At 36.3% G+C, this 13,181-nt stretch overlaps 1 protein-coding gene across 1 annotated transcript in view; it reads left to right on the top strand.

Moving 5' to 3' along the window:
• The first annotated feature begins 459 nt into the window (after positions 1–459).
• The window catches only part of LOC108698577 (rho GTPase-activating protein 7-like), a 60,665-nt gene continuing 47,943 nt past the window's right edge, over positions 460–13,181 (top strand). Inside the window, exons 1-2 of the mRNA XM_018230182.2 lie at positions 460–625; positions 8,468–9,518. Of these exons, the coding sequence (XP_018085671.2) occupies positions 8,571–9,518 (948 nt within the window). The 5' untranslated portion in view covers positions 460–625; positions 8,468–8,570. The remainder of the gene's footprint in view (positions 626–8,467; positions 9,519–13,181) is intronic.

Below are 13,181 nucleotides of genomic sequence, written 5' to 3'. Positions count from 1 at the left end.
ATGTTAAAGATTCATTCTAAACCATAAAGTCCTTTTAAAATACTGTATGTGGATCTTTCCTAAGCAGGTTTCCATTGCTAAACAATTTAAATGCCTAAACTATGTCTCTCATCATAATAAAAATATCAGGGTAACCACGAAGTTGCCATTCATGATAAACCAGCTTTACTGAGCCTGACCATCCTAACCATTGTAATGCAACCCCCAAACAAAACAAAAAAGACCAGTTCATTAATACAGTTACCTCAGCGGGTATATATTTTAATTCTGATCCAATCATGTGAACATTGCATTGGTTTGGGCTATTTCTTTTCCTTTAAATCTGAACTTTTTAAGAAGCAGCCAGTCTGGATTTAATCAAAACCAAATGGGAAACCAGCTTCCCAGCCTAGACTGAAGCAACTGGGAGGAAGTCACTGTACGGAGGCAGAACACATTAAAAAAAAAAAAAGATAAAAGTTGACAGTTTCGCAGAATCTGCAGAAAAGGAAAATCTGTCCAGTAAATTGGGTCTATGCACTGGAAGAGCAGAATGATGCTACTTATGTGATCGACAGGAACCTTTGCACTTACTTGTATAATAATGTCCTGGAGTGATATGACTGCTGGGGATTTCAAATGAGAGGTAAAGTAGTTTATAAAGCCAGTGACTGTGCTCCATATAACAAGGAGTATTTATGTGTGTTTGCTGGTGCCAGTAACATTACTGTACATTACTGGCTGTCCTTTCATATACCAAATGCTTGTTCTCATAAGATCACAAAGTTGCTAGATGTGATATAAAATCAGCTATTGTTCTGTTCTGTACGTGTTTATCAGAACTGAGCACTGCATGGTTATTTTTAACTTATAACTATTGCTGGGAGGCTGATCATTTTCTTGTGTTGAAGCAGTTAGACATGTAGGCGTAAGACGCTGCAGTCTCCTAAATGAAAGACCAACGTTTGGAGGAAAGTTTTTTTTTTTTTCGTCTTTTTTCATACAGTCTTACCTTTGGTACATGCATATTTCTCCCAAGCAGGACATTCTTTTCAAGCAGACTGGGCCCGGTTACTGAGGGCCCCTTTAACAAAACATTTTTTCCTGACTTTGGTTAATAGAAGTTATTGGAAGGAGAAAAAAATGAACCAGGGGAGATTTTTTTTTTTTTTGCTGCATCCAGGCTTTTTCCAGATGGAAAGGGTGTTTGCTAAGAATCATGCAGAAGGAACGAAACTGCTTACAGCACTGTAGTGATCTCAACAACTTCAAGTGAGGTTGTCATAACAGGGACATTCAGATCATGACACTGCTGATGACTGGGATGCTCCTGCTCTGGAAATAGGTAAGACTTCTCTGTAACGTGTTAAAGGGGTTGCTCATCTTTGAGTTTACTTTTAGCATGATGTAGAGAGTGATACCGCAAGAAAATTTCGCAGTTGGGTTTCATTTAGTATTATTTGTGGGTTTTGAGTTATTCAGCTTTTTATGCAGTAGTTTCAAATTTCAGGAATCTGGTTGCTAGGGTTCGAATCACCTTAGCAACCATGCATTGATAGAGATTGGAATATGAATAGAAAGATGAGTCGAAAAAAAAAAAGTAGCAACACAATACATTTGTATTTGTTTTTTACATGGGGTCAGTGATTTGAAAGCTGGAAAATAGTCAGAAGAAGGCATATCATGTAAAAGACTATAAAAATAAATAACGAAGACCAATTGAAAATTTACTTAGAATTGGCCATTCTATAACATACTGAAAGTTAACTTAAAGGAGAACCAAACCCCTTATTCATAAAAACCCCTACCCACACCCTACATAGTCCCTGCCCCCCCCCAGCCTAGGTGTCCTAAGTCTTTACTAGGCTCACGGGCGGCATCTTCAGTTGCTTTGGTAATCTTCGGGTCTTCTTCATTCCCTTCGGCTATTTCTGTGACTTTCGGCACATGTGCAATTGTTCGGGACTGGAATATTGCTACAACTTACTTAGTGAACATTACCGAAGCGATGAACATGGCCCCCGTGACTTCCGCTATGCTGACTCTGCAACGAGGGTTAATTACTTGTGTTAACACCTGTGTGGGGGGCAGGGAGGGGGAAATATGGAGGGTAGGGGTTTTTATTGGCAAGGGGGTTTAGTTCTCCTTTAAATCTGAGCCAACCCATTAAGGAAATTTAAACAGCTTTCGAGAGAAATCAAGTTGATTAGTTTGAGCATTTAGCATTCTAGAACAAGATCAGCAATTATAGTGGCCCAGATCATTTGAGATGACTCAACTGAACAGTTTCATGTGTTCCTAATCTGAAACATGTGCTTAACTACCTTTGGTGTGTTTACCAAAGTGCTGGTTTTGATAGATAGATAGATAGATAGATAGATAGATAGATAGATAGATAGATAGATAGATAGATAGATAGATAGATAGATAGATAGATAGATGATAGATAGATAGATAGATAGATAGATAGATAGATAGATAGATAGATAGATAGATAGATGATAGATAGATAGATAGATAGATAGATAGACAAAACAGACAGACAGATAGACAGACAGATAGATGATAGAGCAATAGATAGAATAGACATTTTGAGGTTTGCTGGCGAAATGTTTAGAGCTGTAGTTTACCAACTGCTGGGGCACTTAGAGACCCGTCCTCTCCATCTCAAGCCCTGGTGTGTATTAAGCATTAACAGCTGTCTTTTTTTATATGTGCTCACACCTGCACACATGGTACAAAACAATCCTTGAGCTATTTCAATCTGTTGCTATTGTTTCTCAAGCTGATAGAATGTATTCCTTTTTGTACCTCTGTCCTCATTAAATAGTTATCTATGACCCCTGCCCTTATAAAAGGACTGTATAAGAAATGTAGTGAGCTAAAAGAACTATAACTAGATAAATATGCATATGCTTCCATAAAAAATAAAAAAGGTCTTTTAGACAAATAGTTAAACTATAGTTTAAACTGTAGATTTAAATTAGAACCATAGTTCTCACTTGTCAGGAATAGTGCTCCAAAGTAGAGGCATGCAATGAGCTTCCATGTGCAATCCATATGATGTAATGCAACTTGTACTCAAATAAGTGCTACTGACAATCTGGTAAGCTCTTCATGTCCTTTGAATCAGGCACAAAAATTAGCAGCTTATTGCACCCCTAGAAAATTTAAAAATACATTTTGGTTAATAAGCTTGGTGAATTGCACCAGTTTTTTGCTTATTGCACATCATAGTTCAAGAACTATAACTATAAAGTGTACAGTCCGGGAACTTATCAAGTTCTAAAGAACTATAGTGAACTCTGCTTACTCAGTAAGCCACCATAGTATCAAATCAAACATTCTAATTGTATTAGGTCAATCAAAGCTAAATTGCTAATTACTGGAGCTGAAGAAATATCATCTACATTTCTGAAGTACCTTGCTGAGCAAGTAGAGTAACAGGCAGGTTAAAACCCCTCTGAGAAATAAGTAGAAGGTTATTTTCCCAAGACATCAAAACAAAAAAGAGACACTTGTTGCTGTGATTAGAATTTTCATACCAACCTTACAGTTAAACATGTCTCATGGTAGCAAGTACTGTTTTGCAAAAATGCACAACCTGCAAAAACCCTTCCACTCAAGAGAATAAATCCCATATAGCTCTAACAACAATTCTCCTCGAGCTTCCATTATTAATGAAGGCGTGTCAACAAAAAGGTCTCCCTAGTGTAAATAGGCACTACACAATTTGACTTTATTTGTTTGTTTTGTACTGAAGAATGCAGGAGCTGGAATCCACTGATATTAGAAAATGTAAAGCATCCTATATATGAGAAATTAATTAGATCAGGATTTGTTGGACCGAGGAAAGACCCGAAGGGAGTAAAATGAATTTTCCAGTTTAAATTAAATAGAAGTTCGTATTCTGCTTATGGTTTTCTTTTGGTGACATTGGCCCATATTCAACTTGGTGAGAATATGTTTTGGGTTTGTTTGTATGTATAATCTTAATTCTGAATGATATCTGATGTGACAATAGACAAAGGTAGACTTATGTACCCAATATAATGGAAAGAAGTTATAATGTGGGTTTCTGTTACTAACTTATATTTATGAAAGGCTGAGTAGTCGGCATGCCAAGCTTCTGGGTGTTTATTTTCAAACTAACCAAAGAAGTGAAAATCATTTCTTCTCGGCCAAAGTTTACACAAACAAGGTCATTGCTATGCTACACGCCCACAAGATATGCTATGTTACAAATCTCTTACAGAAGAACAATTTATATTGAAATAGATTTAAATGCAAGGGACATGCTTTTTCCCTTCATGACCTTTAGAAGGTGTCAAAACTTTTAACATTTCTTTTGTTGAGACCATCTGAATATCTATGCTAGACAGAGCTTTTTGGAATCTAGTACAGGTTGAGCACAAGTCATACCCCAATGATGGTTAATTGTAAAATAATTTGTTTGGAAATGGTAAGTAGGATTATGGGAATAAGAAACAAAGATATGACAAATAGGGTTAGTTCATTTCTCAAGATATTTAGGTAGAATTAGAAAAGGTTGCTTAGAAACTCTTTAATGTACCTACTAAATAGCAAAAATATTTGGTCAGGGGGTTGTTCATAGTTGTATGGTTAATTTGGTTGAAAAAAGATCAAAGTCCATCAAGTTCATCTCCTCCAAATGAACTCCATCGAACATACATGCACTAGCACAGAACTATCTCTGCACTCACATATAATAAAATATATATATATATATATATATATATATATATATATATATATATATATATATATATATATATATACTAAACTATCTGTAGATGTTAAGCTCACAATAGCCTTTGATATTATGCTTGTCCAAGAAATCATCCAAGCCATTCTTAAAGGCATTAACTGAATCAGCATCACAACATCACCCGGCAGTGCATTCCACAACCTCACTGTCCTGACTGTGAAGAACCCCCTACGTTGCTTCAAATGAAAGTTATGTTCCTCTAAACAGGTGGCCTCTACTTTTTTTCTTTTCTATGTGAATAAAAGTTCCCCTGTTATCTATCTATGATTTCTTCTAATGTACTTATAAAGATGTTCTCCTGCAAGCACCTTTTCTCTAGAAAAAAAAAGTCTTTCCTTGTAGCTTAATTCTTCCATCCCTTTTGCCAGTCTAATTGCACATCTCTGCACTCTCTCCATTTATATCCATCTTAAGGACTAGAGTCCAAAACTGCACTGCATACTCCAGATGAGGCCTTACCAGGGACCTATAAAGAGGCATAATTATGTTTTCATCCCTTGAGTTAATGCCCTTTTTTATGCAAGACAGAACTTTATTTGCTTTATTAGCCCTACTCACCATGATAACACCAGTTATTATCATCATTTATTTATATAACACCCACAACTTACACAGCGATTTAAAATAATTTTATAACAGAGGTTTTATGTTTTTCTTTTCTATTTTAAGGAGGTAATGTTAATTGTAGTATTCTATACTATTAAGGCTGTATATTCTAATGTGTATTTTTGTCGGTTCATGTCGATATTTGTTACCATAGTGGCATATTCAAAGCACAGAAGTATATAACAAATAGCTGCTTGAAAAAGCAAGTAAGTATATTGCAGTTTACAGAGATTTCAGTATATAATAAGATTGGGTCTGGCCCTAAACTTCACAGCAAATGCGTTGCACATTTGGGGTCAAAAGTATCTATTGTGCTTTATTATTTATCCATATCTGTTATGTGTGCAGCAGGCAGGAAGAGGGACCCTAGAGAGAACTTCTGGTATGCACATGAGTAGGCAGAGAGAGACAATGATGGATTCAGAGGAGAATCATCTTGCTTTGCAGCTTTTTATAATAATAACATGTTATCATTTTGAAAAAAAAAAACATTCCAATTAGGGCCCTTGAGTAACTAACCATGCTCACTAGGGTAAAACCAGCAGTAAGTAAGCCTGGCTCAGTTGCGCACTATTTAATAGTAGACATATTTGCAGCACTGCTGAAACAACAACATACTGTACATTTTATAAATGAAATAGGTAACCAGAAAGAATTAGAGCAGGGATTCTTCACCTATGGTTCTAGGCCGAAAAATGCTTGACCATGTGGTTTAAAGCAAGTCTCTATGCTCTTCCTTAAATGTAAAACTGAACCTGGTTAGGGCGAGAAGGGCTGAAAGGAGCCAAAAAGCCCTTCATAAGCAATTACATGTAAAGTGAATTCATAAGGTATTTACTTATCTCATGTCATACACACAGCACTGCCTAGATACTAAAAATGAAATGTCTCCCATAAGGCATCATGGGCAGAAACATGCAAATCACTCCTTTATATCCCTTTGGCCAACTCTACATCCAGAACCGCTGGTTTATAGCACAGATACAGCGTAATGGTTCAGAGCTATATATCCAAACTTGCAGACAGCCTGCTTGGATCTCATCAGTGCAAGATGTTGGAATATGGCTTCTGAGGGGGTAGGACTTGGAGAGTAGCGTAATAGAAAACCGAACCTGGTTAGGATGAGAAAGGCTGAAAGGAGCCAAAAAGCCCTTCACAAGCAATTACATGTAAAGTGAAGCCTTCTGAAATCAGAAGGTTTTTACTTGTCTCATGCCATATACACAGCACTGCCTAGAGATAAAAAATTTCAGTTTTAATTCTCCCATACGGCATCATGAAATGCCAAATTTTCAATAAAATAAATTACATAGAGGCACATAACTGGTTGCAGGGCAGTGCCATCTATGTGCCCTGTTAAGTATGTAAAGAAACACTGAACTAAAAGCATGTCTTTTATTAGGTGAACTACTACTTGGAACATTCTGCTTAGCCTTTGGTTGCTGGCAGTAATAATTCAAGAACAGCTGGAAGGAACAGTTTTGCCTCTGTATCTCTTTAAAGAAGTTAAATAATGTAGCAAATGCAAGAGACAAGTTTTTCTTGTATATATTCATCTAATACTGTTCAGGATATTTCATGCCGCGCATATCAGCTACTTCTGTTCCCTCCGGCATGTGATTTATCAGGAGGATTTTTGGGTTTGGACGCGCAATCATTCTGTGGACTAAAATGACCTAGAACAAACTATGTAGTCCCAAACAGCAGACTCTGCATCCAGCAAGCAGATGTATGGTCCATGCCAAAAACAGAAAATATAACATAAAGATGGGAAATCAGATGTGATTCTCCATTTCTTTTGTTTGGTATTTATTATGTCAGTCTTTTGTGATTCTAACATTCTCATCCTTGGAACCAACTTGAAAGATATGTGTTGCTACTCCATCCAAGATACACATTCTGTCGAGTTGTAAGTTAGAAGTGCAATAAATAATTTATATGCAGTCTGAAGACTACAAAACATGAATCTCTACAGTTGCAGCAAGTAAAAGTGGGCTAGTTAGTGGCTGATGGAAGCATGCATTGCAAGACAATGGAACTGAACTATTTTGACGGAAATAGAGGTTTATTTATTTATGAACAACTTTGTTTTCCTGTATATAATACTATTTGTTATTACTTTGTGTACTATAATAGATGGAAAAGGATTTTGTAGAAAGAAGTGCTGCTACTGTTACATGTCCCAGAAAGAAGGTCCACTTAGGTTATTTTCTCACTTGGTGCTTTATTAGCATAAGCCTTGCTTTCATGCTATTCCAGACTGAAACCATTATGTAAATGGCGGAGATGAAGTACCTTAAAGAACTATTAACTACTGGCTATTAACCAGTGTCTGAACAGGCAAACCAGGGTATCAGGAAAACTCTCAGTGGGCCCAGGAGTCAATGGGTCCTACTGCTAACCCAACTGGTATGACTATACCATTATCATTTCCTTTGTCTGAGAACATATATTAGAAAAGGAGAGAAGTATAGTACATAAAGAAGTGCTAAATAGTTACATAGTTAAACTGGGTTGAAAAAAAAGACAAAGTCCATCAAGTTCAACCCCTCCAAATGAAAACCCAGCATCCATACACACCCCTCCCTACTTTCACATAAATGATATATACCCATACCTATACTAACTATATACTCGCTGGAATAACCCCGGGCCGGTGCAGTTTTCTGCTGATAGGAGCACCGGCCCAGGTTTCTTTCTCCTTTAAATCTTAGCAGATTGTGGGCATGAATGGGGGCTGCTAAACAATTCCTTTGCCCAGAAGAATTGATACACAGATGACGCAGTTAAGTGACTTCTTACAGAGCAGACAACCTAGTTAGCTATAACCACTTAATTTGTACAGAAAGTCATGAGGCTTTATAGAATTGAAATGCATGAAACTGGTTATGTGAAAACTTAAAAGAAAATAAAGTTCATTATGCAAAAATTGGCAGGCTGGAGCATATACGTGGTCATCCTTTCACCGAAACAACAATGGCTATGTTACTGCTTGCTGACTGTGTGTCAACATAATCAAGCATAGGCTGTACCTCTGAATCCTAATTGTAGACTACATTTGGTGTAATGATAAAATGTCTTTATTTTTTGCAGATGATGATTTCCCATGTCATTGGCTATGCTCTCCATGGCTTCTAATTATTGAAATCACATGGTCTGCTGTATAAGAAACCTTTTCAACAGCCGTTGAACGACTATGACGGCTGTTGTCATCAGGAATACATTCTGGGAAGACTATGTAAGGCAGTGGATGGGGTCAACTAATTCTTCTGGGAATTATACTATTTGTTGTCATGGGCTTCCAACAGATACTTTTGAATCAATAATGGAAAAACATGAAACTGGCATAGAGGAACATAAGGAAAATAATTTGATTATTTCACAGTGTATTGATCCTGGAGATACAAATGGGGTTTTCAAATTACAAGAAGGCACTTCAAAAAAGATTGATGAAAATGATAACCTCAGCATGGATGCCGGGAACATTTCTTCGGACCCGAGTACTGAAACAGATGTGCACAGCAGTGTTGTAAATGATGAGCAGTGTTGCAAAGGTACTGAACTTCATTCACAACAGGTGGAAGTAAATTTAAACAATGACAGCTTATCACAAAATGAAATTCAAGAAGACTGTACAGACAGAGAACATTCTGGGGCTGAAAATGCCCAAGAGGAAGAAAAAAATGATGATGCTACCAAAGGTGGTTGCTGTAGTGAAAACATCATGGACAATCTTAACATGATGGGCTTTATTTCCAAAAGCAATGCATCAGGAGAAACGTGTAATTCTACAAATATGGAGGAAATTGTTAGGCATGGCAAACAACTACTGCATTCTGCTTTAATCGCACAACAACGAAGAAAAACAGAGGGCTCAAAGGATGGACATGAAAAACCCTTGTGTGATTTGGTACTTGATTGTCCTCCTTGCGGCCCACGTGCAATGTCTGAAACAGGTACCATAGATTTACCTCTGCTTCAACATTGTCCAGATGGAGATTTAAAACAGAACAATGTGGATGGTCTTTCACACCCTCTAAACAAGGGCTTAAAAAGCACTTATTTAACAGATGTCGTCCACTGCTTCAACAACATTAAAGGCCATGGAATTGTTCATGATAAAGTAAGACTTCGGAGAAAAAAGGTATAGCAAATTACATTACTTTGTTATTAATGTATTGTACCAAGGAAACAAATGCAAATGTCCTAATGAATATAATGGTCATTGTCACTTTTTTTAATTCAATGCACCTGCTCAGAAGTCCCTCAGTTATCACTTCATAGCCCAATATGGCTTCATTCACTTCTTTTCGAGTCACTTTGCCCTGCTGACCAGCAACCCAGGAACTTAATCCACCACATTGTTGCCCAAGTTCATAACTCTAGTCTAGTACAGGTATGGGGTCCATTATCTGGAAACCAGTTATCCAGAAAGCTCCAAATTAAGGGAAGGCTGTCTCCCATAGATTAAATAATTGCCATTTTTAAAAAAACTTTTTCTTTTTTCTGTAATTATAAACCAGTACCTTGTGCTTAATCCAAACATAATGAATCCTTATTCAATGCAAAACAATTATATTGGGTTTGAATGTTTTAATGACTTTTTAGTAGGCTTAAGGTATGGAGATCTAAATTACAGAAATACCCCTTTATTCAGAAAACCCCTGGTCCCTGATAATTCTACAAAACAGGTCCCATGCCTGTACATAGTAAACCAGTTAAAGAATAAGCTTCACATTATACCACACTAGTCTAGGATACTGCTTTCTGCTGACTTTCCAATTTGCACCCACCTTCCATTCCTAGAAGGATGGCATCATGCTCCAACCCTTCCTGTTTGCATATGAAGATCCGCTATCCAGAAGTCTGTTATAAAGAAAGCTCCAAATTACGGAAAGGCCATCTCCCATAGACTCCATATTATCCAAACAATCCAAATTTTTAAAAATGATTTCCTTTTTATCTGTAATAATAAAACAGTACCTTGTACTTGATCACTACTAAGATATAATTAATCCTTATTGGAGGCAAAACCAGCCTATTGGGTTTATTTAGTGTTAACATGATTTTCTAGTAGCCTTATATCTGGTATGATTTACCCCAGTTCCCAAGCATTATGGATAACAGGTCCCATATATATATATATATATATATATATATATATATATATATATATATATATATATATATATATATATATATATATATATATATATATATATATATATATATATATATATATATATATGCACACACATATATATTTATATTTAAAATACAACTAATCCTTTTGGGCAGTGTCATTCTGTGACTACTAAAGCAAATAAAGTTCTGTCTTGCATAAAAAAGGGCATTAACTCAAGGGATGAAAACATAATTATGCCTCTTTATAGGTCCTTGGTGAGGCCTCATCTGGAGTATGCAGTTCAGTTTTGGACTCCAGTCCTTAAGAGGGATATAAATGAGCTGGAGAGAGTGCAGAGACGTGCAACTAAATTGGTTAGAGGGACGGAAGACTTAAATTATGAGGGTAGACTGTCAAGGTTGGGGTTGTTTTCTCTGGAAAAAAGGCACTTGTGAGGGGACATGATTACACTTTACAAGTACATTAGAGGACATTATAGACAAATGGCAGGGGACCTTTTTACCCATAAAGTGGATCACCGTACCAGAGGCCACCCCTTTAGACTAGAAGAAAAGAACTTTCATTTGAAGCAACGTAGAGGGTTCTTCACAGTCAGGACAGTGAGGTTGTGGAATGCACTGCCGGGTGATGTTGTGATGGCTGATTCAGTTAATGCCTTTAAGAATGGCTTGGATGATTTTTTGGACAGACATAATATCCAAGGCTATTGTGATACTAAACTCTATAGTTAGTATAGGTATGGGTATATAGAATTTTAATTAAAAGTAGGGAGGGGTGTGTGTATGGATGATGGGTTTTCATTTGGAGGGGTTGAACTTGATGGACTTTGTCTTTTTTCAACCCAATTTAACTATGTAACTATGTAACTATGTAACATTGTATTTTAAATTATATAAATTCCAGTTCATGTGTGGGACCTGGTATCCAGAATGCTTGGGACCTGGGGCTTTCTGTAATTTGGATCTTTCTACTAGAAAATCTTGTAAGCATTAAATAAACCCAATAGGCTGGTTCTGCTTACAATAAGGATTAATTATATCTTAGTTTGGATCAAGTACAAGCTACTGTTTTATTATTACAGAGAAAAGGGAAATCATTTTTAAAAATTTGGATTATTTGGATAAAATTCAGTCTAAGGGAGACAGCCTTTCTGTAATTCTGAGCTTTCTGGATAACAGGTTTCTGGATAAAAGATCCCATACCTGTACTAATTAAATATTTGAAGAGAATTACTATTAACCCCTTATTAACCAAATTCAGAAACTTGTATCTGATGTGTTGTTCATATTCATATTCTATGATTCTCCCCAGTTGCTGTAAAACTAGTAAAAAGTGATTCTTACAGCCTGTAAGTTACAGGGATACATATAGATGTTTGTTGTATGATCGTTAATCACCCATGACCATTTAGTAAAGCATATTTGTAAAAGTTTATTCTGTACTGGAAGTCTTTTGTATTGCCATGTATTTAATCATTCCAAGTGAATTATCATATTTGGTTACTCTAATGAGGAATGATAAAACATCATCTATAGATTTTAATGAAAATGTAGCCTCCACTGGCTAATCCCTTACAAAACATCTTAGCATTGGCAAGTGAACAAAGACAAAAAATACCACATGTATAATGATCTGAAAAACAATAATAGATCAGAACCATGCACTAATTCAGCTGCACAATGTATGTTCAAAACATGTCTAAATGTTGCTTTAAAGAAAGGCTTAGCAAGCATATAGGAATTTTCAGTTTGTAACCCATGATTACTGTTTGGTCTAAGTCACATTTTTTTTAAGGATTGCAAGTAACCTAAAACTATTTCAAATTTAATAAGCCATTAAAAATGGTGTTCTGGGAAAGAGTGCCAGGATATTGTAATACTGTATATTTTTAAAGCAAATTTACAATCTATATGTTTTTGGCATCATTGAGTTAGAAATTTCAGAGGCTGCCAAGATTGTCTAGACTGCATCAGGTCCTTAAATGGAGATATGTATATCAGGAATAGGCAGTGGGCTTGTATCCTCGTTGTGGGTAAGGCTGTATATAGAGCAAGCATATTACAATATGAGTCACTTAATATGCATTTATGCTTATAGTATAAAACTACTGTAGTGTATTCAGAATCATTCAGAAATGGATACTATTATTCACCAAGGTAGCATTAAATTGATCAGAATTATTGTCAATACACTGGAAATGTGATAACATTCGTTTTATTCTCCATTTGATGCCATTCCATCTTTGCAATTGTAGCTGTTAGCTTTTGAGGAAATTTGGGGGAAAAATAAGACCACACCTTCTGTAGTTCTTCCTAGAGGCTCCACTGGTTTGTAGGGCATTTTTCTGTGACCTTACCATTGTGTTCTTCCCACAAGAACTCAACAGGGTTAAGATGCGTCAGTTATGTCAACCTATCCATTAAAAACGGCACTCCATCATCCTGTTCCTTCCCCAAATAAGTTTTGCATAGCTTAGAAGTCTTTGGATTTTTGTCCTTTTGCGTGATGATATTTGCACAAATCAAGCACTGATAACAGGGAATGGCAGGATGCTTTTGAATCCAAATTCATTGGGTGATCCCCATCTTTTGAATTCTTGGGTATAAAATAAGACAAAAAACTGTTGCCTTTAGCTTTGTACTCTTTATAAATGAAGGACTT

The sequence above is a fragment of the Xenopus laevis genome, chromosome 1L, assembly GCF_017654675.1.
Source record: "Xenopus laevis strain J_2021 chromosome 1L, Xenopus_laevis_v10.1, whole genome shotgun sequence".
Classification (NCBI taxonomy): domain Eukaryota; kingdom Metazoa; phylum Chordata; class Amphibia; order Anura; family Pipidae; genus Xenopus; species Xenopus laevis.
This window is presented reverse-complemented; position numbering and strand designations above follow the sequence as displayed.